This window comes from Solanum tuberosum, unplaced genomic scaffold, assembly GCF_000226075.1.
Source record: "Solanum tuberosum cultivar DM 1-3 516 R44 unplaced genomic scaffold, SolTub_3.0 scf00424, whole genome shotgun sequence".
Taxonomy (NCBI): domain Eukaryota; kingdom Viridiplantae; phylum Streptophyta; class Magnoliopsida; order Solanales; family Solanaceae; genus Solanum; species Solanum tuberosum.
This window is the reverse complement of record NW_006239350.1, coordinates 469699-490139: the sequence shown is the minus strand read 5'-3', so window position 1 is coordinate 490139 and position 20441 is coordinate 469699. Positions and strand designations below refer to the sequence as shown.

At 32.7% G+C, this 20441-nt stretch overlaps 2 protein-coding genes and 1 non-coding gene across 4 annotated transcripts; 1 reads left to right on the top strand and 2 right to left on the bottom strand.

Annotated features, from left to right (window-relative positions):
* Positions 1-6461: 6461 nt before the first annotated feature.
* On the bottom strand, positions 6462-6535 carry TRNAI-AAU (transfer RNA isoleucine (anticodon AAU)). The gene has a single exon. It is a non-coding gene; the product is annotated as a tRNA-Ile (tRNA).
* Positions 6536-8665: 2130 nt separating this feature from the next.
* Positions 8666-14015, top strand: LOC102593867 (UDP-galactose/UDP-glucose transporter 3). Its single transcript, XM_006363184.2, has 7 exons — positions 8666-8909; positions 9455-9552; positions 9642-9772; positions 10073-10103; positions 11886-11989; positions 12140-12261; positions 13346-14015. The coding sequence occupies exons 1-7, from the start codon at positions 8806-8808 to the stop codon at positions 13752-13754; spliced, it is 999 nt and encodes a 332-aa protein (XP_006363246.1). The 5' UTR covers positions 8666-8805; the 3' UTR covers positions 13755-14015.
* Positions 14016-14765: 750 nt separating this feature from the next.
* On the bottom strand, positions 14766-20414 carry LOC102593320 (myb-related protein A). 2 transcript variants are annotated; one of them, XM_006363182.2, is made up of 13 exons: positions 19823-20414; positions 19564-19610; positions 19379-19435; positions 19200-19272; positions 18934-18989; positions 18674-18853; positions 18422-18591; positions 18192-18340; positions 17669-17811; positions 17483-17512; positions 16983-17173; positions 16721-16875; positions 14766-15526 (listed from the first exon to the last, which is right to left on the bottom strand). In XM_006363182.2, the coding sequence occupies exons 1-13, from the start codon at positions 19928-19930 to the stop codon at positions 15416-15418; spliced, it is 1470 nt and encodes a 489-aa protein (XP_006363244.1). In that variant the 5' UTR covers positions 19931-20414; the 3' UTR covers positions 14766-15415. The 2 variants fall into 2 exon arrangements, with proteins under 2 accessions (XP_006363244.1, XP_006363245.1); XM_006363183.2 differs by having other exon boundaries at positions 18192-18337.
* Between the last annotated feature and the right edge of the window lie 27 nt (positions 20415-20441).

The window sequence follows — 20441 nt, the reverse complement described above, 5'->3', positions numbered from 1 at the left end:
AAATCACCTCCTCCACCCCCCCCCCCCCCCCCCCCCACCTTCCTTATCGAACAACGTTAAAATTCTTAAGCTTTGTATACCTAGACAAATATCATCACATAAATGAGGACGGAGCTAATATTTTTCAAAAGAATGTTATTCTTAAATTAAAGATTATCAAGATATTTGATTTAAGACATGATAAAAACACCCTATGAAATTGGAACAAAAAAAATGTATTATTTCTTACTCCCAATACTCCATTGGTTCACATATGAATCTCATTTTTCCTTGTTGGGAAAATTTATTATAAAAACTAAATTTTCCTTCCAAAAATAATTATATTAATTTCACAATTATCCTAGCTCCTCAAACATGAATTTCATTTATGAATTCCTTTTGTAATCATATTAGGGAAATGTTTGAACAAAAAAAGGATAATATTCATTTTGACTCTATTTAAAAAGAAAATAAATTACCAACAATAAGCCAGGCAAACAATAATAATATATTCCCTTTTTGTGCAATCAGCAGGTACCCACCAAACGAATTAAAATAATAATTTTGATTATAATACTTTCTCTTATACAACAATATTTAAAGTAGTAGGACTTTTAAAGGGGAAAAAAAAATCAGTTGACTTAAAATCCAGTATCTGAACCTGGCCAAGACAAGTCTATTTCAATAATTCAAGATAAAGAATAATTAAAAACCATCCACTTTAGTCCCATATTTTCTTCTTTAATCAACCTGTCATCTTTATTTATTAGTATACATTATACTATTTCTCTGTATCACTTGATGTGATACTATATATTAAATTAAAACTAAGTCACCTATGATCATATTATTATTTTATTCTTTAGAAAAATGGGCTTGATATACTCGTAAAAATGAGATTCTTGCTCCACATTTTACTCTAATTTAGGTGAAGCACATTTTAAGGCAAGCATGCACAAAAAGAAGTTACATTCATGTGGATTATTTGATTAATATTATAACTTTATGTTATACGAAAATCTATAAACAAGTGGAAGTTTTTTAAAAAAAAAATCAGTTGACTTTATACTTTAAAATCCAGTTATAAATCTACAATTCAAGAAAAGCACTTAACCCCACGATTTATTCTTGTCAAAATCTTGCAAATCATTTTATTAATTACTATTATTTCCCATCTTACAATTAAAAATATGAGTAAATTTTACTCAACCCCTTAATCAATCACCACTTGACAACACAATCTCCTTTGTTTTGCCATTTTCTTTTTTTGCTCAAAGGTTCATTAAATAAAAGTATATGATGACTTAGAGGGGCTATGGCGAGTTAGGTTAAATTTGAATATGTCAAATCAAGTAGGTTATAGTTTGGATATTTATCATTTGTAGGAAGAGGAGAGAGTAGTGAGATTCAGAGAGCGATTTGAGCTAGATGATGTATCAGCGAATACAATCTAATACATATAAGCTAATAATAAGTTTTATATAGCATATCAAATATTAGTAACTCAAACAAAAATCAAATCATTATTAATATTGGTAAAGAAGGATCAATTCAACACTAGAAAATGTAATAGTTTTGAATATCTATTTTACTTTAAAATTATTTTACCATAAAATGAGAAAATGCAATGAAGTGATTTGATAATTGTAGAATTAGGTTCTAAAATGTAAGCATGATGTGTTTTTGTTAACCACCTCAGCAATGATGTAAGGTTCCTTCAAAGAGTCTTCTTTGTTTTTTTCCTTTCTATAATATTTTTCCACATAAATCATAATGATTCTCTTTTTACAACTTTCTTTTTTTATCCTTTTGCACTTACTATTACTTTTTTGAATTTTGTGTCATTGATCTTCTTGCAAGCATATTTAAAGGTTTGTCACAAGACCTATACTTTGTGAAAGTTTTCGATCTCAAATAAAAAATATTTAATCTATATAGTTTGTGAATCTGGTTCAATAATAAGAATTAGATGCAAATTTAAAGGACTTGTCATTACTTAAGAAAATGTCAAAAATTGATCTAGCGGAGGTCGATTTTTGTAAAAAAAATTGTTTAGAGGAAATCAATCTTTTAGGATGTCAGTTTGCATTTTATTTTTGATTTATCGCACCAAAAAATAAATCGATCTCCAAAGGTTGATTTTTTCTTTTTCTTTTAAAAAAATTATTATTTCTTTAAAAAAAAACATGACTTCTTTTTTAGTAGTGGATTTGAGGTCGGTTTTTGACAGCTTTTAAAAGTGTGTATGGAGTCATCTATATTTGAGAACGTACACTTTATTCTCCAATATAGAATTTTTCAATGTGAATTTAGATTTTCGTATTTCAATATGAAACCACTCGTAAATTCAAACAAAAAGAAAAAAACACAGTTACATTTTTTTATTTGCATTTTTTTGCAAAAAAAATAATATTACGTACCTCTTTGCCCTTAGGGCATCTCCAACCCAAACACCAAATTTGGTGTTAGCACTATTTTTTGTGTAATCAACTCCAACCCACTGCACCAAATTTTACACCATTTTTTTTTCTTCATTATTATATTATTATTTCTTATTTCATTTATATTTTATTATTTCATAAAACAAATTCTAAAGAAAACATTCACCATATAGAATTCATATTATTTTCTTTTATAATCATTTAATATAAAATTATTTTGTACCATAATTTTTTTAATAATAGAAATTGCTAGCAAATATTATACATTATACATAATAATAGATAATACAAATTAAATAAAAGTGAATCATTAATGAAATACAATTAAATAAACATTACATAATTGAAAAAAATTATTTTAAATTCTACATAAATATTCAACTTTCAAGATCGGTGCTCCCATAAATGTTCTATTAATGCATTACGTAGTTCAAAATGAGCAATGTTTGCATTTTTAATTTTTGTGAAGGTTAATTGTAGTTATATCCAATTATAATTTATAGTAGAATTAACATAAATTTAATTTTAAAAAATTCATATATAGAAAAATTAATTTGTAAAAACTAAATTTTATATCTAAAATTAATATTATAAAAATATTACATAAAAAATAATTAAATATACAAAAGATTTAATTAAAACATGCAATTTATATAATGTTTAATTAAAAGTTTGTATAATGAAATAATATTAAAATATTTAAAAAGTGAATTGGTGTGATGAGTAGTGTTACACCAAATGGTGTAACACTATTCACACACCAAATTTGATGTAAAAATTGGTGTGGATTGGAGTTCAAAACACCAAATTTTACACTAAATTTAGAATTTAATGTAAAATTTGGTGTTGAATTGGAGATGGTCTTATGGAGTTTATAAATTGGAAACATTTCATTTGCCAACATAGTCAATGAGTCGTTGCGATGGCATCACACTAATAATGCCAAATAAATTGCATACTAAAAGGAAAACATTTAGCCAAAAATTTCAAAGGTTAGAATTTTTATTATTTATTTATTTAACACGTACAAATAATTTTCATGTGCAATCCATTCACACAAGAATTGACATAGTAGTTAGCTTCCTTGTCAACTTCATTCATGCAAACGTAACCGACTGTTTCTCCCTTAATTAAAAGTTTCAATTTTTAATTTTCGTATGAATTCTAGATGTAGATAACATAAATTTGAATTAGTCAAATTCTAATACGAATATCGAACAGAAAACAAAAAAGGTGAAACTTCTTTGTTGACCAGATCTATTTTTTCGATATTTCTAAGTGTGTGCAAGTGGACGATGTTATCATAATTCTTTTGTTGGAACGTTGGTATTAATTAATATGAAATTATGGGTGGCCATGTTTATGTACAGTCATGGGACCTTAGACTTAAAGTCACTAACGGAAGACCATCATATCACATAGAAAAAAAATTATTAAAACAATTATTGTTCATTTTAATAGGTTATGTTGCACTCTCCTTATAAGTTGTTCATAGTCTCTCGGTCTTAAATTATTCGTCATGATTTAAAATATTCTCTTAGTCTTAAAAATTATTTGTTAAGTGTTTATTTTATTAAAGTGCTCGACCCTTTCCGTTTTAAATTATCTATCATGATTTTTTAAAACTAGTTACTATTATTTGTTTTAAAAGTTCAAGACAATATTAAATTTTTTTTCCTTAGTAGAAATTGATTTGAAGACTGCAAACACCTCAAAAAAATAAATATATATTAGTGAAGAGAAATTATCTTACAACATAAATGAGGTTTAAAACATAATGAGTTCAACATTAAAAATCTCATAAAATTGAACTTATAAAATTTAAATTTTAAATTTGCGCCTCATCTAGAAGAGGACTTGGAATTCACTTAGTTTCTTAGCTTTGAGTTTCGATTGTGATAAAGGAACTTAGTAAGAAAGAACCTAATAGAATACTCAATAACTTTGTGTAATTTCCACCTTAAAAGGAAATAAATTTTAGTTTTGATGACCCTTTTTATGGATCAAGAATATTCAACTTCGATGTAACATTTAACGCTTTAATCTCTCTAATAGGTTAGAGATCCACATCATCTATGGTCTATGGAAAATAAATGGTGAATGATAAATAGTGACATTGTTGATGTTGATTCTATATATGAAGTGATCAAAGGGGAATTAGGAAAAGATAAAAGAGTTAAAAAGACACTTTGGTTCCACTATAAGAAATGTGACTTTATAAGGGTGTTTAACCAAGGTTATAAGCTGATCAAACTGATTTATAAGTATTTCTTAAACTTATTTAAGTATTGTTATATTAAATATTATGAAAGAATTTACAAGTTAAAATCAGTTAAAAATTCATAAGTTGATTTCTAACTTATAATTTTTCAGTTTATAAATATTTTTAATTTGCTCAATATTTTACTATTTTATCATAATAACTTTCTAATTCTCAAAATATATTTTCCCAAATAAAACTTCCAACTTACTCATCATTTTTTTTTATTACTTCGGAGGTAAGGGAAGGGAAAATGAAGGGAGGGATTATAAGGTAGGAAAGGAAAAATTTAGATAGTTAATTAACTGAGCTACTAAAATCTCCATTTCCTCTTTACTCTTTATTCGTTGTTTCACCTTTTCTTTATGTGAAAACTTTTAAATAATTAAAAATATATATTTCGATCATTCTAACAAAAGAAAGAACTTATCAACACTTCTTTTATCAAACAAATCAACTTTTCATTAACAGTTTCAACACTTCTCAGTTTCAACACTTCTATCCACACGTAACAAATATATTTTTATTTTTGTAATAAAATATTTTCAACCTCAGAGAAATTTCCATCTAAAAGCTACTTTTTGCTTCCCATTAAAGAAACAAATCAAGTTATCATATTTTCCCTTTCACACAAAGAAAATTGTTTATATTTTCCTCCAAGGATAGGACCTACCTTTTGTTGACCCCTTTGCCCTATCAATTCACACATGTCAAAATCATTGTTTACTAAAAGTCCTATCAACTAATTTCCTTGACTATGGGGCAACAAGACAAGTGATCATGAATCATACTCCATTGATTTCTAGTAGTATTGCTTTCTTGTTTCTTTCTTCTTTTGATTACACAAAAAAAAAAGTCATGGAACTTATGATTTAATTGTGGAATAATTATCACACTATTTTTTGTAATAAAGAAACATTAAAAATGTTTCACTAAATCACCTAATTAAAATAGGGCTACATATCGATCGGTTCGATTTTGAAGTTTATCAGTTTGACTTATTGGTTATCGATTTGTAGAAATGCTAAACTGTTATAGACCATTAAGATATTGGCTTTGATTATTGATTTATCGGTTATTGATCGTTATCGGTTCGGTCATCGGTTTTACCGTTAAGATTTGACAATTTTTTTTATATTGAAAATCACTTAGAAATAAGGTGACAATCTAAATGAATTATGCACATGAGTTCACAAATTGCATCTTGCTCAAAGGCAAACACTTTTACACTATAGAATAACCAAGAGTTTCAGACAACCAGAAATAAAAGTAGAAAACTAAACTTTAAGTCAAGGATTATATATACAAAATGATATAAATATAATTATTTAATTTACTATCGGTTTCGGTTAACCCGTTAAGAAAAAAACCTCAACCCTTTAAGAACCGATAATAAAAATAAAATCAAAGTCGTTATCAAAACCGCTAAACCAATAACCCATTATAAATAACCAATAACATTTTTCTAATTCGAATTATCGGTTTTGATTCAGTTTTGAACAACCCTAAATTAAAATGTCAATTTACTCGAAAACCAGTTAATTTATACCGAAATCTAGTTTAAAATAAGTTCTTGCTATTAAATTATTAGCTGTAGGGTATATAATGAAATTATGAAAGTTCAACGATGTTTTATTTACAAAATTTAATTTAATTTTTTTTTGGAAATCAGATTATGTTTTTTTTTTATATAATTAACCCCGTTTTATTAGTTTCATTTTATTTTTTAAAATAATAAAATTAGGAGTATATAGTTTTTTTTCCAAAAAGGGGAAAATTAATGGCCCATGCAGGTCTCGAACCTGCGACCTTCGCGTTATTAGCACGACGCTCTAACCAACTGAGCTAATGGGCCTTTGTTTTAAGCAATCATTTAATACTAATATATTACTTATCGTATTCTACTGGTTCTTTTCGTTGGCCCAGTATCAAAGACAGTTGGGCATGAATTTCTAATTTGTAAATCTTAGAACTCCATGGTAACATAATAAAGGATAAAATAGAAAATAGTTTCTTGGTCCATTTGTATTTTTCTAATTTTATAGGCCACCTAAGTGATTTTATATGTTCATACTAGTAATTGTAGTATTATTTTTATAGTTTCGTGTAGTTCGATTATAGTATTAGCTCATTGTAGTATTGTTTTGCTACTATCTGTTGTTTCTTACTTTCGTTACTTTTTTTTCTAGACTGATTTAGTATTAAGCCGAGGATCTATGGGAAATAGTATCTCTATCTCCGAGCTAGAAGTAAGATTTGCGTACACTCTACCATTCACGTACTTCATTTTGTGTGGGACTACACATGGTATGTTGTTGTTGTTGTTGTTATTGTTATTTCCTTTTGTTGCAGTACCAAATGATTGAGTCTCTTTCGGAGAGAACCATATTTTGTAGGTCTTCCCTTTTTGGTATATCTCATGTATACGGCTTGTATCAATGACAAACCTTGGTTGATCAAAAGGTTGCCTCTTGGTGCAATGATTAGTTTGCTTTAAATCATAAATTGTTGTGAATAGCCTACGAGCCTTTGCGTTTGTATATAATGTGTCCACAGGGGAAATAGACAGGTTCAAGGCAAGGTTGGTTGCCAAAGGATATAGTCAGCAGGAAGGTATTGATTACTCAGAGACTTTCTCATCTGTTGTCAAGATGGTTACAGTGAGTCTATTGTTGCTCTAGCTGCTTCTAGACAGTGGCATATTCACCAAATGGATGTCTTTAATGCATTCTTACAGGGTGATTTGACGGATGAAATTTACATGCACCTGCCTCAAGGTTTTGTCAATCAAGGGGAGAAGGTGTGTAGACTAACAAAATCTCTCTATGGACTGAAGCAAGCCCCGAGGCATGAACGTAAAGTGAAAAAATAGCTCAATTGTGAGCTTTTACAGAGAGCTTCTAGGAGCTTCTAAAATCTTTGTATTGCAGAATGAATTGTGTTAGTTACAGTATTACAAGACATCTATATTTATACACATCAGTGAACTAACTCTAACTAACTCAGTTGGTTATAACTAACTATTACAAAATGACTTTTCTGCCCTTAACGACTTAACTGATTCCTAACTTTCACACTCTTCTTCAAATGTTCTCTTACGGGGAAAATAATCTTTGTTATGGTATATAGGAGTTATAAAATGGACCTCCTAAAGTAGATATATTGTTTATTTATCTTCTTTTTTTTTTTCATAAGTGTTAGTTTACCTTAGTGTTCTATGTAGAAACACAATTGGCTTGGATCGATACATTTCAGACTGAACAAGTACTCAAGTGGTGGTTGTCCGCTTCTAAATTAGAACTCAATTCAAATGATGTTAACTTAATATTGAACGTAGAAATTGTCATTCTAAATTTGGTGTAACGTATGCAAGAAGTGATTCATTTTCAAAAAATATTTTCCTCCCTACCAAACACACCCTAGCTATATCAACGAGCTAAGGCATGCATGTTTAGTCAGAGTTCTAGTCTATACTAATATTTATCAGGGTGCTTTACTAGCTTAGTTCCCTCAACTCACTCTTTTATTATATAAATTTCATTTCAAAAATTGAAAATTTCATGTCCGATTCACGCTTAAACTGAAACTATTTGATTTTCAAAATCTGAATTATGTCACATAAATTGAGATCGTGAGAGTATATTTTATGTATATATATTTATATATATATATATAATAAATATTGATTTTTTTAAAAAAATCCTTGCATTAGTTCTTCGTATTTTGAACTCTATAGTGAAAATCCTACCTCGGTGGATTATTTTGAAAAAGTCGGATTTCAAAATAGAAAAAGAAAAAGATTTCCAAACGCGGTGCTATTCCATTCTTTGGTCGTTAAAGTTGGGTCAAATGTTGCGTCTACTCAGCCAATCAGCTGCCACTCTGAACTCACCTTAACCAATTAAAACTCTCCACGTGTAACCACAGACGTAGCAGACATCCCACGCGCCATATATAAATCTCCACGCAACAACTAAATCGCCGGTTAAAAAAAGAGAAAACCGCGAAAATATCACCGGCTTCAATTTTTCTCTCTTTCGCCGGCGCAGGCTTTTGATCGTCTGAAAATTTGCCTTTGAAGTCTACGTGTCTACCGGGATCTGACTTTTCCAACGATATTTCCACATGGAAGCTCACGGTGCTGGTCTCCGCCGTGTCCTTGTCCTCGCCTTCTGTGTTGCCGGAATCTGGTCCGCTTATATTTATCAAGGCGTTCTACAAGAGACTGTGTATGACATTTCTTCTCTCCTTCCTCATTTCATAAATGTTTTTTTTTTCAGGCTTCGTTTACTTATATGATTTATGATTTGTTCTGTATTTTTTTATTTTAAAAATAAATGTATGATGTTTTGTGCTAGTTATGTATTATCCTATGATTAAATTGATGTTTAGTTCTCTGGCAATTGATTGAATTTGTGAAACCTGCTTTTGCCAAATGTTAATATCCAGTGGTGGAACCAAAAATTTTACTCAGATTGTTGCAACATTTAGCTAAACAGTGTTATTTTTCGGTGATCTGCCGTTGTTAGTACCATTGGTGAAGTTCAACTTTGAGCTCAAACAATGTTACTCAATGACTATTGATAACAATTTCTAGAGGTTTTGTTTTCTTTTATACTCTAGAAGGTTCAATTTTGAGTACAATGTGCTTGCATGGTGTGAGTTTGATGCAATTTTTTGGTGTTTTCTTGTTAACTTAGTTGTGGAATTCATTTCTATTCATATATTCCTTTATTTATTTGGTTAATTTTAACATGTTTCTGTATGGGTTTAGGTCAACGAAGCGGTTTGGTCCTAACAATGAGAGGTTTGAACACTTGGCATTCCTAAATCTGGCGCAAAATGTAGTTTGTTTGGTATGGTCATTTATAAGTAAGTATACAGCATGTTCGTCGACTCTCTGTTATAATGTGTGCGCGAGTAACAATGTGGTTAAGTATTGAGTGTGGTTTTTGTTGCAGTGCTTAAGATTTGGTCTAATGGGAAGAGTGGTGGTGCTCCTTGGTGGAGTTATTGGAGTGCTGGTATTACAAATACTATTGGTCCTGCAATGGGGATTGAAGCACTAAAATACATCAGCTATCCTGCACAGGCATGCCCTATTCTTAATTGTTTCTATATCTGATTTCTGCTCTACTTTTTTCCTTGTATGTTCCCAGTGAAGGGCTTAATCCCTTCAAATTTCTGGATTTGTGGCTTCTTGTGAAATGTGAACCATAGTACTAGCTAGCATTTAGGATTTCCTGAAGTAACTTTAGGAGAGAAATGCATGAGGTTTTATTAATGTTCTAATTCATAGTAGTGGCTGATTAACTGATGTTTAAATGAGACCTAGATGGTTGTTTCCTTTTCTTTCCTGAATAAATAATAACAAGGCTACTTACTCTTGCAGGTCCTGGCAAAATCATCAAAAATGATTCCTGGTATGTCCGCAAGCAAGCATTTTTTTACACTTACATTGATGTTCTTTTCTTTGAGTATGCTTTTGTGGATGTTGTTAATACTGAGATTTATGGAAAGATAAAAAGGTGGATAGAAGATGTCTTGATATGAATTCTATTTATTGAAAAAGCCATGTTCTAGGGTTTTCTAGAGTTTCAAAAATTAAAAAACAAAATGTTAATATTATTGAATTTCTGAATCGTAAGGCCATGACCTTAGAAAGTAGATCCAGTGAACATGGTGGCCTTTCAATTGTTCTACGCCTCTGGTATTCAGCTTCTGAGCCCTTATAGTTTTGTACTTGAGCAGGTGTTATCATGTTATGTCATATACTTAGAGAGGGAACTAACTCTTAACGAGAGGGTGAATATAAAAAACATTTCAGAATAGAGTATATGTGATTAGTGGGTCAAAGCTGAACATATAGAATGACATAACGGAATGCAACAATCTTGAATACTGGATTTGCTAGAAGTGATATTTAGATATTTATACTCCATTGTGAGGCATATAAGATATAAGGGCAAAGAGAAGAGTGGTATTGGTGTCTAGCATCTCTATGATGTAATCAGAACAAATTTTCCGTGAAAAGGGCTTTTACTGAAACAAAGAGGAAAGCACACATGGTAGAATATAGACTGAAACAAAATGTGATGGAAACCATTACTTAAAAGAACCAGCCTTGAATACATTATATGTCCAAAAGAAAGGAAAAGAAAAAAGAGAAGCATTTCAATCTTTTGATGGTCTAATAACACATCCTTGAATACATTACATGGACTTGTACGAGAAGTTATGAAAACTGCACACAAGCTGAAGGCTTAATTCTGTCCTAAGTAATTACATACTTTGGCCAAATAAGAATACTTGACATGGTCCCAAGCGTTGTATCAACCATTGCAACAGTCCTTCCAGAATCTAGTCAAAATAAAAGAACTTGATTGTTCTTCAACAAAAACTATGCCTCAATATCAAAATCGAAGAATTTGATTGTTCAAGTGTTATAATCTATTGCTATCTAGAAGGTGCAGGATTCCCACTGGGAGCTTGGAAAAATGTGAATAGGTATCCACCACTTTTTTTCACAGCTTGGACCATCTAGGAGCAATTACTGCTTAAGTCATTTGAATCTGTGACAACTCACTATTATTAGCTCTCCATGATCTACAGACTGCACAAAAACCTTAACATTGGAAGTGACAACTTTCTGATTGAAAGAATATAAAGAGGGAAGATGTTGGTATATGAGATGATTTAGGTGATTTAACAAAGGATTTAGAAGTATAAACTGAAAAAATGGTTTACAAATATTTCTCTTATCGTTTACAACTGAATTCTTGCATCCAAAAAGGAAGCTCCGTTGCAGCTGCAAAAAAAAGAAGAAATTATAGCATTCTATAGAGGAACATGAGTTCAACTGGATCAAGATGTTTGCCTTGATACAGTTTCCAAGGGCTGAGGATTAGGTGGAAACTAGCATTACTGTGGACCATCTGTAGTATCACTTAGATTTTGTGTGGAGGCTGTGTGATAGGAATAGAATCAGGCTATTACGGAAGGGAAGAAAAAGATGTTTAGGTAGATTCTTTTTGTTCTTTCTTACTGTATTTCTTATCTCCTCTAAAGAGCGAAGTTTTTCTGCAGTAAGAATGTTAAAGTCAATCTTTTTGATGATGGCATTTAGGCTTATTTCAGTAAAACTTTCTTTCTTATTTTTTGATAAAAAAATAAATTGACAAAAGTTATTTGATTGCTTCTTGCAGTAATGTTCATGGGAACACTAGTTTATGGCATAAGATACACGATTCCAGAATATGTATGCTCTCTACTTGTTGCTGGTGGTGTTTCACTATTTGCACTCTCAAAGGTAACATTTTATTGTAATATCTAAGATACAATGTCTAACTTTTCTTCTTTTCCCTTTTTTCTCTGACATGTTGTAATTATTCAAGGAAAAACCAAGGTCCTTTCTGTGAACTACCCCTAACTTTTTCTCTTGTACTTGACTTGATTACAGACTAGCTCGAAAACCATTAGTAAATTGGCACATCCAAATGCTCCACTTGGGTATGGGCTGTGCTTTCTGAACCTCACCTTTGATGGTTTCACCAATGCTACTCAGGATTCGATTTCAGCAAGGTAGTTTTCCTGTTAACCTATGATTTTTGTGTGTCATTTCCTGATGTTCTTACGAAGAATTCTTTGTTTGTGTTTTATATGCTGTAGCTTTTCTTATCACATACTGAATTGTGCAAATTAGTGTTCTCTTACTTCATGATTTTTTGCTAATGGTGGGAAAAATATTATACATCGTGGAATTGACTGTTGTTCAGTAGGTCTGTATTTTCTCATCTCAAGTTGAGACCCCTGTGGTGAAAGCATCCATATTGGAACTAAACTTCTATCTATCTACATACCGGAGAACCTTAGTGTGTCTTGTCAAATGTACCATCTAATCCACTCTCAAGCTGGATTGAAGAGTATTTTGGGGATAATGGACGTATTAATGGAGTGAACAAATACTCTTTTTTTTATAAGTCCATTCTTCCAAATACTTAATGCAAGATGCTGTTTGCTACCAATTGTAATGTCCTAAATTTGCTGATAATCTTTAAAGATGAATAGGGTAAAAGGTGATATGTACAAAAAGTGATCAAGCTGATGAAAGAAAAGCGGCTTATCCAAAAAAAACTGCTGTAGAGCTGAGGTTTAGGCTCTTAAGTTCTCACTTTTCTCCACCTGCATATTCTGGAACTTAATTCTACCTCGTGGACACTATTATCAATGGGAGTAGAAGGAAATGCAAGCGTAATAGGGTGTGAGAAAGGTATGGCAGTATAAGGGAGCACAAAGGTAATAAAGGGTAGGGGTACAGCTTTTAAAGATTTGGGCAGAGGGATTATCCAAAGATAGGTTATAGATTTTAGCTTTATAACTCCATTGAAACAAATATTTCATGAAATCCCACTAGACAAATTCAGGCTAACTACGTGATTGGGTGATCTACTTCTATCAGGTTGTTGAGAATCTATATCTTCACTGCCAGGCCATAATGTTTAATGTGCTGTAGGATATATCGTCATTGTTTAAAATTACTTTTTTTTTTAAAAAAAAAATATTATTTAAGGAGTTTCCTCTGACCTTCAGAAATCATTCTTGTGGATGAAAAAAAATCAGTTTTTCACTTGTATACAACAACTGAGTACTCCTATTTTTTTCTCAGGTATCCTAAGACATCTGCATGGGATATTATGTTTGGAATGAATTTATGGGGTACCATTTACAATATGATGTTCATGTTTGGCTGGCCAACTGCCAGCGGTTATGAAGCAGTTCAGTTCTGTAAGGAGCATCCAGAGGCAGCATGGGACATTCTTCTTTACTGTCTGTGCGGCGCTGTGGGACAGAACTTCATTTTCCTAACCATTAGTCGATTTGGTTCTCTGACCAACACAACCATCACTACAACTCGCAAGTTTGTGAGCATAGTTGTATCTTCTGTATTAAGTGGCAATCCACTGTCAGAAAAGCAATGGACAAGCGTCGGCATGGTGTTCTCCGGATTGTCTTACCAAATTTACTTGAAGTGGAGGAAGTTGCAAAGGATGACAAAGAAGAGGAAGCCCATGTAAATGTTACTATAATCTTTTTATCTGAGAATACAGTTCTGTACTATTTAGTCATTTTTCTCCTGTTGTATTTCCAGCATCCCAGGAAGGACAACACTTCCATCATTGGACAAGATAATCAAAAAGAATTACTAGCACATTTGTAGAATGTTAGCCCATTTTTGTAGTTGTTTTATATTAAACAATGTTTCAGACCATAAACAGCTCAGAACCTATAGCATTACTGATGTTTTATAAAACGTATAAGAACTTCTCTCTTTTCAATATTTTTGATAATCGTTCAGGTACCAGTCTCTCTACCTCTATGGGGTAATGGTAAGGTATGCGTACATTCTACTCTCTCCAGATCCCAGTGGGATTTTACTGCGTATGGTGTTGTTGTTCAGGTATCAATCTGTAGGTACAATGTTTGTTCTGTATAATTCTTGGCTATGTCCAAAATGGGACATTGTAGATCCAACAGCACACCTTATTCCAACTCAAAAAGTAATTCAACATATTAAAGTTCCTTACTTCTCTTGGTTCATGGTTGGTGCATCATGACCACATCCAATTACTATTATGTCCTCCACTGTTAGCAAAAATAATAATTGATAAGGTCATTCTAGTCTTTTCCTCACTGCCAGTAGAATTCCACACTTTAATTTGTACAGGTTCCCTCCCCTTTTACCACTGCCTTTTTGCTTTAAGTAATGATCACAGTAGCCCACCACTACTACCAACTGCTGACCAATTTAAATAAGCAACAGATGTCTCAGACCCCTCCTTCCCCACAAGATTCCACCCCCATTTACAAATCTCAGATACAGAGACAGCAGCAGCAGCAGAAGGAATGGAAGAATTCTCTTACTTATAAAGCCAGAGAAAGCAACAGCCTTTATCTTTACGTGTAAGAACTCGTACCTCTTTCATATTCTGTACTTATAACAAGTTTATGTGTAAAGATATAGCTGTTCATTTGCAGTCAGCATTACCTGTAACAGTATCAGACAAGTAGAGCAGAGACGAACAATGTACGCACACACGAACCATATTGCATTCTCAAATCAAATAAAGTATGCTTTACATTACATGTAGATCAGGCAAAGAGAAAAGCTCTGAACAGCCTAGAGACTTATTATATAACATCTACACACAAAATATATGAAAAGAAACTTAGGTAGGAGGCCAATTCTGACTTGTTGATCCTCCTACCTCTCCCTATGATTTCTTTTCTCTTTTTTTCTGTCTTATCAATATTCTCTATGAACTTTGGCGAGGTGCCAATTTGTAAGTACAATGTTTGTTCTGTACAACTGGCTAATTAAAAGCCGAAAACTTATGGAACATCAAATACCCCCATTTGAGTTCCATAACAACACACCAAAGAATGAGAAACAATTAAAAACACACACTAGATACTGGTGAGTATTAGGTTGGAAACTCCAAAAAAGGATGCAGATCATCTGTCAGATCTCCAGAGAAAAAGCTAGAATGCCTCCGTTGCATTCTAGTGTGCAGACCAGATCTTCCAAGGCCTCTTGAAAAAACATAGGTCATAGAGACTGCAATCCAAACAAAAAGAACTCCAAAAATTGAGTAAACTACATATAAGAACTGTTGATCAAAGTTATGGTGATACTGCTCCCTGCAGAATCTTTGTAAGGTTTGATCAGTAAAGTTGGTTATAGACTGTTGAGGAGGGCTCGTTTGCACGATGGAGGTTGTGAAAGATTTGTGCCTGGATGCATGGATGTGGACTCCACTCCAAGTGTTTTCCATAGGAACTGCCTCTCCTGAAAAAACAGTTGAGAAAAAGTTAATCTCAGTCTTGCTTCACACTATACATGAAATAGTTAACGTCAAAGAGAAACCACATGAAATTATGAATCACAATTTACATGAAATAGACAAGTCAATGTAAAAAACATGATCACTAAACCAAACTTCAAATAGTTTCTGGATTTCCAAAAAATCAAGAAAGAATGTGACCTTAATCCAATGGATAAAAGTTATCTTCGGACTTGTGTTCTAAGTATATGACGAAGAAATTAAATCTTATAGGGGTTAAAATCTTTGAAAAGTCCGAGCATCATAGATTGCTTTAGCAACTGTGCGCAACAATTAGTATATGTAACAGTTGTAAATCAATACATAAAAGACAATCAGTAACCTCCAAAACCTGATTTCCTTTATTTCGGCCTTTTAGTACATAACACAAGCAGGAATTGACATATATCTAAGAAGTTGCCTTCTGGCAAAGATCTGGGAGGCCAGTAAATCAGATAATTGCATTATGTCAAAATACCGGTACAACTTCACTTTACTCAAAGATTTTGGGGGTTGCCTGTCATATATACATATTAAGTCCTTTTCCTTCTTCATTTTTAGTGCTCAATATATTAGAGCTGACAACAGATGCATAGTTCTTTGCTGACAGCACTAATATACGATAACATATTTATAAGTTATTCATTTCTTTTTTATAGAGAAGGAAACATGGAACAAAGCACTCTAGAAAAAAATTTGTGTTAAGGAGACACTAAAAGGAAAGAACAAAAACAAAAGAAAACAACACACTTTCTCTTGAACTTTTTGATATCGACTGAGGTAAAACTCTTGTTTTCAGTTGAATCAATTTGTCTATAGTTTACTATGGTACATACTTGGTTGGAATATATTCACACTTGTTGACCTCAAAAGCCTAATTATGCTACTTTCTTAGTGCAAAAGGCAGGTAAGCACAGTTTCAATAAGAAACATTGCAGAACTGATAAAATCTGTAGCAACGTCTGTTGCTGCTCCAATCCCCTGTAAAATCTCTCCTAATATCTCAATTAAGAAAATGGTATCAGTTCTTTTGATGGACTTCGCATGCACAAAAAGTCCAATTCGATCCATTAGTTCAATGCATTTTTTAGTGAAGCTGCTTTTGATATACATTTTTTTACCTTAATTCAGTTTAATATTACAAGGCATAGAATGCTTACACTTTCTGAAAACTTTGGAGTGGGAATTTCTGCAGCTAAAGATCTGAACAGTGGAGTAACTTGAAGAGGAGAACTGAAATCTGTATTCAGAAATTCACATTCAGCTGTAGCTGGTCCATTATTCGCTTTTTCTTCATCACAAACTGGCAAAGTATCTGTGATTATACATACAATCACCACTAGTATCAGTCTAAAGCAACTCCTATGGATGTAGAACTAAAAGAAACATCGTTGAAGTCTTTCCCCCAAATTATGAGTGTACCTCGAGTGGTTGATATATGGCAGGAGGTTCCATTTTCTAATTCATGAAGCCCAGCTTGATCACTCATCTGAGAAGTTCGTAATTCAGATTCAATATCCTGATGCTGTGCACACACCTCAGCTTGGCTTTCTTCTGTTTTATCAGCCAGTGCATGGCATAGCAGAGTTGATCCCGTACTATACTCAGAGCTGGGGTGGGGTACCTCGGGACTCGGGGGGTGGGAGGGACCTCGAGGCAGGGCGCCTCGGGGCAGGGCGGGTTTGGGGTGCCTCGACGCAGGGCGCCTAAAATTTGGTTTATAAATTTTAAAATCGATAATGATGAAACAATTGAAAAATTAGTTAGCAAATTATTTCTTAAGAACAAAATATATAACGTACACTTTCACCTTTTAAATTGCTATTTTTAATAGAAAAAATATCAAAATATAACCACGCTCCTTCCAAAGCCAAATATGTGCATGGGATAGCAGAGTTGATCCCGTACTATTCTCAGAGGTACCAGCAGAATCTTCAGATAAAGCAGGTTGCCTGCACATCGACATTTTAGACACAGTGGCATGGGATAAGCTGGGCATCATTAAAAGTGAGCTTGTGTGGTCAATACCTCCAAGCACATCGACATTTTAGACACAGTGGCATGGGATAAGCTATGCATCGTTAAAAGTGAACTGTTGTGGTCAATACCTCCAACATGGTCGACTGCCTTCATTACTGCTTCTTGAATCTGCTATCAGGTTCTTATAATCATCAGGTTCAAAATTCATCTCAGGGAGCTGGAACTTGAGTGTATCACCGTCCTTTGTTTGTTGAAGAAAATCTTGGAGTATCTACACAAAATTCACACTTCTCCATTAGAGTTTCTGCACATTCGGTGCAGACTAGTTTCTTGAACTATGAAACACAAGAAACGAAGCAGGACAATTGAAGAAACTTAGTATTCGCAGCTCAAGCAGTCTTCATCTTTCTTATGTTGTCAATGAGTTAAATAATGGATCTTCCTTTTTTGGCCAAAGGAATGAATCATTAAACAAGAGTAGACGGTTCATTAGTTGTCCTGATTGAGTTAATCAGGTCATGTAGAAACAAGGTTCAAGTCATGAGACACTACTTCCAACAACTGCTTACCTAGAAATGAACTAAATAGTTTTAAAGCAATTATTCTGAACGGCGTGGACTAGAATAGTGAGAAACACAGCTTTAGACTCACCTTCCAAGCACTTTCAAGGCTTTGATCTGTATTTTCTGTATTGACTTTCATTGCCAGTGAGCTTAGCAGCTCTGCTTGTTGCATCAAAGCCTGTTTCTTTGGATCATCTTGTTTAAGGAATGTTCCTTGAGTTTTGTTGTCACTAGCTGCTTAAACATCCAAAAATAGTGATCAGACAGTTCCTTTTACTAGTCAACGATCTACTGTTCTTACTTTTCAAGATTATTTACCATTTTCGGTTGTCGTCTGATGAGATACCAAACCTTCCCCAGCGTTATGCAGGTTTTGAGCTAGTACTGCAAATGGATGTCTTAGTAATGGATGTGCAGTAGTTCCACAATCACCATCAGATTTTTCTCTGCTGTTACCAATTTGAAGTACATCTGAAATGTCGCTCCGCCTACATCAAAACAATATATAGTGTTATATTGGAAACTTCATTTCTTTAAACCATAGTTAAATCTTGCTGTATTCATTTTTACCTCAGCTTTTTAATAGGAGCAGCAGCTTCAGCTATGTTGTCAACATTGACGCCATCTGGAAATATAACCCTCTTGTTATTCAGGTTAATGAATGAATTGCTGTTTTCTTTAGCCAAAGCTTCATGCTTTGCTCTCTTTTTGCACAGTGTAGTGAACCGATTCTTCACAGCATTATCCGTCCTGCAGTTTTTCAAAATATCAGCTGATAACTTCAATCTGTCATAACAAAATACTGAAAAGCAAAACAAAAAGCTAATTACCTGCCTGAGACCACCTTGGCAATTTCAGTCCATCTATTACCAAAAATCTTTTGAGCCTGCAAACATTATATTTTCTTTATCAGATTTCAATCACAACATTATTTCTCGTTAGAACATAAAAACTGAAAATAGCAACAATCTTTACATGTTCGATATCGTCTACTAACATCAACCAAACTTAAGCCCAAAATGCTTAAAACAAGTGACAGTGATGGGGAGTGTGGGAGAGATAAAAAGAAGAAGCAATCAAGAAAGCATCATTTCACCTCACATAAAAGCATATCTTCTTCAGGTGACCACCCTCCTTTCTTGAAATCAGAGTTCAAATAAGTGAACCATCTGCAGATAACACCAACCAAAAATATAATCTTTTTCATAAAAGATAAAAAAGTAGATTAAAAAAATACAAAGTGAGATTCTTTATCAAGAATTCATTTTTACTAACCTTCTTCTACATTGCCTTGTTGTTTTATCCTTGAACTTCGATGCGATGATCGTCCAACTACAGAAAACAAATTTTGAATTTCAATTCATATATCACATAATCCATTGATTCTAATCATACTTTAACAACAAAGTATCCATGAAAAACATTGAAACAAAAATCAAACAGGTAAAAAGAAACTATACTTGTCTGTTCCATGGATTCGAATTTGTTCTCTTAGTATATCATCCTCCTGCAACACAACACAAAACAAATCCATCAAATTTCAAATTTCCAATCAATACAACAATTCAAACAAATCCATTACATCTCAAAAATCCAATCAATCCAACAACTCAAAAACATAAAAAACAGACATAAAAATCATTTCTTGAAAAAATCCCAATACAGTAAACTCAAAAACACAAACAAAAACCCAATAATCACACACACACACACACACACCTCTTGAGACCAAGAAACAATATGTCTTTCTTTAGGTTTAGCAGCTTCAGCACTATTTCCATTACTACTAGAATTAGTAGTTACCCTTTTCTTCATAGCACTCTGCATATTTTCCTCCTTCTCTGCTCCCTCAACACAAGCATGCTATAGTAAAAAAAAAAAAACACCCTTTTGGGTGAATGTTATATAAAAAGAACCAAAAGGGTATTTTACAATTTTCACAAAAAGCAAAAACTGTTCAACACTACACACTAATCCTTTTCCTTATTCAAGAATTGAACAAAACACCTTACAACCAAAATACAATTTTATTTATTTATGCATAGGATTCTGACTTTTAACCCCCAAGACTCCACCTTTTTTGCCCCAAGAAAGTTCAAACAACACCCATGGAATCCGAATTAAGATTCTTTATTACCATTGGACCCAAAAAAAAAATTGCCTCGAGATTTGTGAAAAATGAAAGAAAAAAAAACAATCTTGATTCTTGGGGGTAACTAAACGTAGATCTAAAGGTATGTAAAACCTTAAAGATTGTATTTTTATGGTAATCTTGTATGATATAGAGCAAAAAACAAGAAAAGGGGGGGGGGGGGGGGGGGGGGGTCAAAAGAAAATA

Bases quoted from the DNA above. Each gene is read 5' to 3' on its own strand.
- LOC102593867 (XM_006363184.2), top strand. From the start codon at position 8,806: ATGGAAGCTCACGGTGCTGGTCTCCGCCGTGTCCTTGTCCTCGCCTTC. The intron at 9,553-9,641 runs GTAAGTATACAG...TTTTTGTTGCAG, and splicing joins TTTGGTATGGTCATTTATAA to TGCTTAAGATTTGGTCTAAT. The intron at 9,773-10,072 runs GCATGCCCTATT...TTACTCTTGCAG, and splicing joins ACATCAGCTATCCTGCACAG to GTCCTGGCAAAATCATCAAA.
- LOC102593320 (XM_006363182.2), bottom strand. From the start codon at position 19,930: ATGCAGAGTGCTATGAAGAAAAGGGTAACTACTAATTCTAGTAGTAAT. The intron at 18,854-18,933 runs GTAATTAGCTTT...GAAAAACTGCAG, and splicing joins GCCAAGGTGGTCTCAGGCAG to GACGGATAATGCTGTGAAGA. The intron at 17,174-17,482 runs TACCTCTGAGAA...GGTACCCCACCC, and splicing joins TTATCTGAAGATTCTGCTGG to CAGCTCTGAGTATAGTACGG.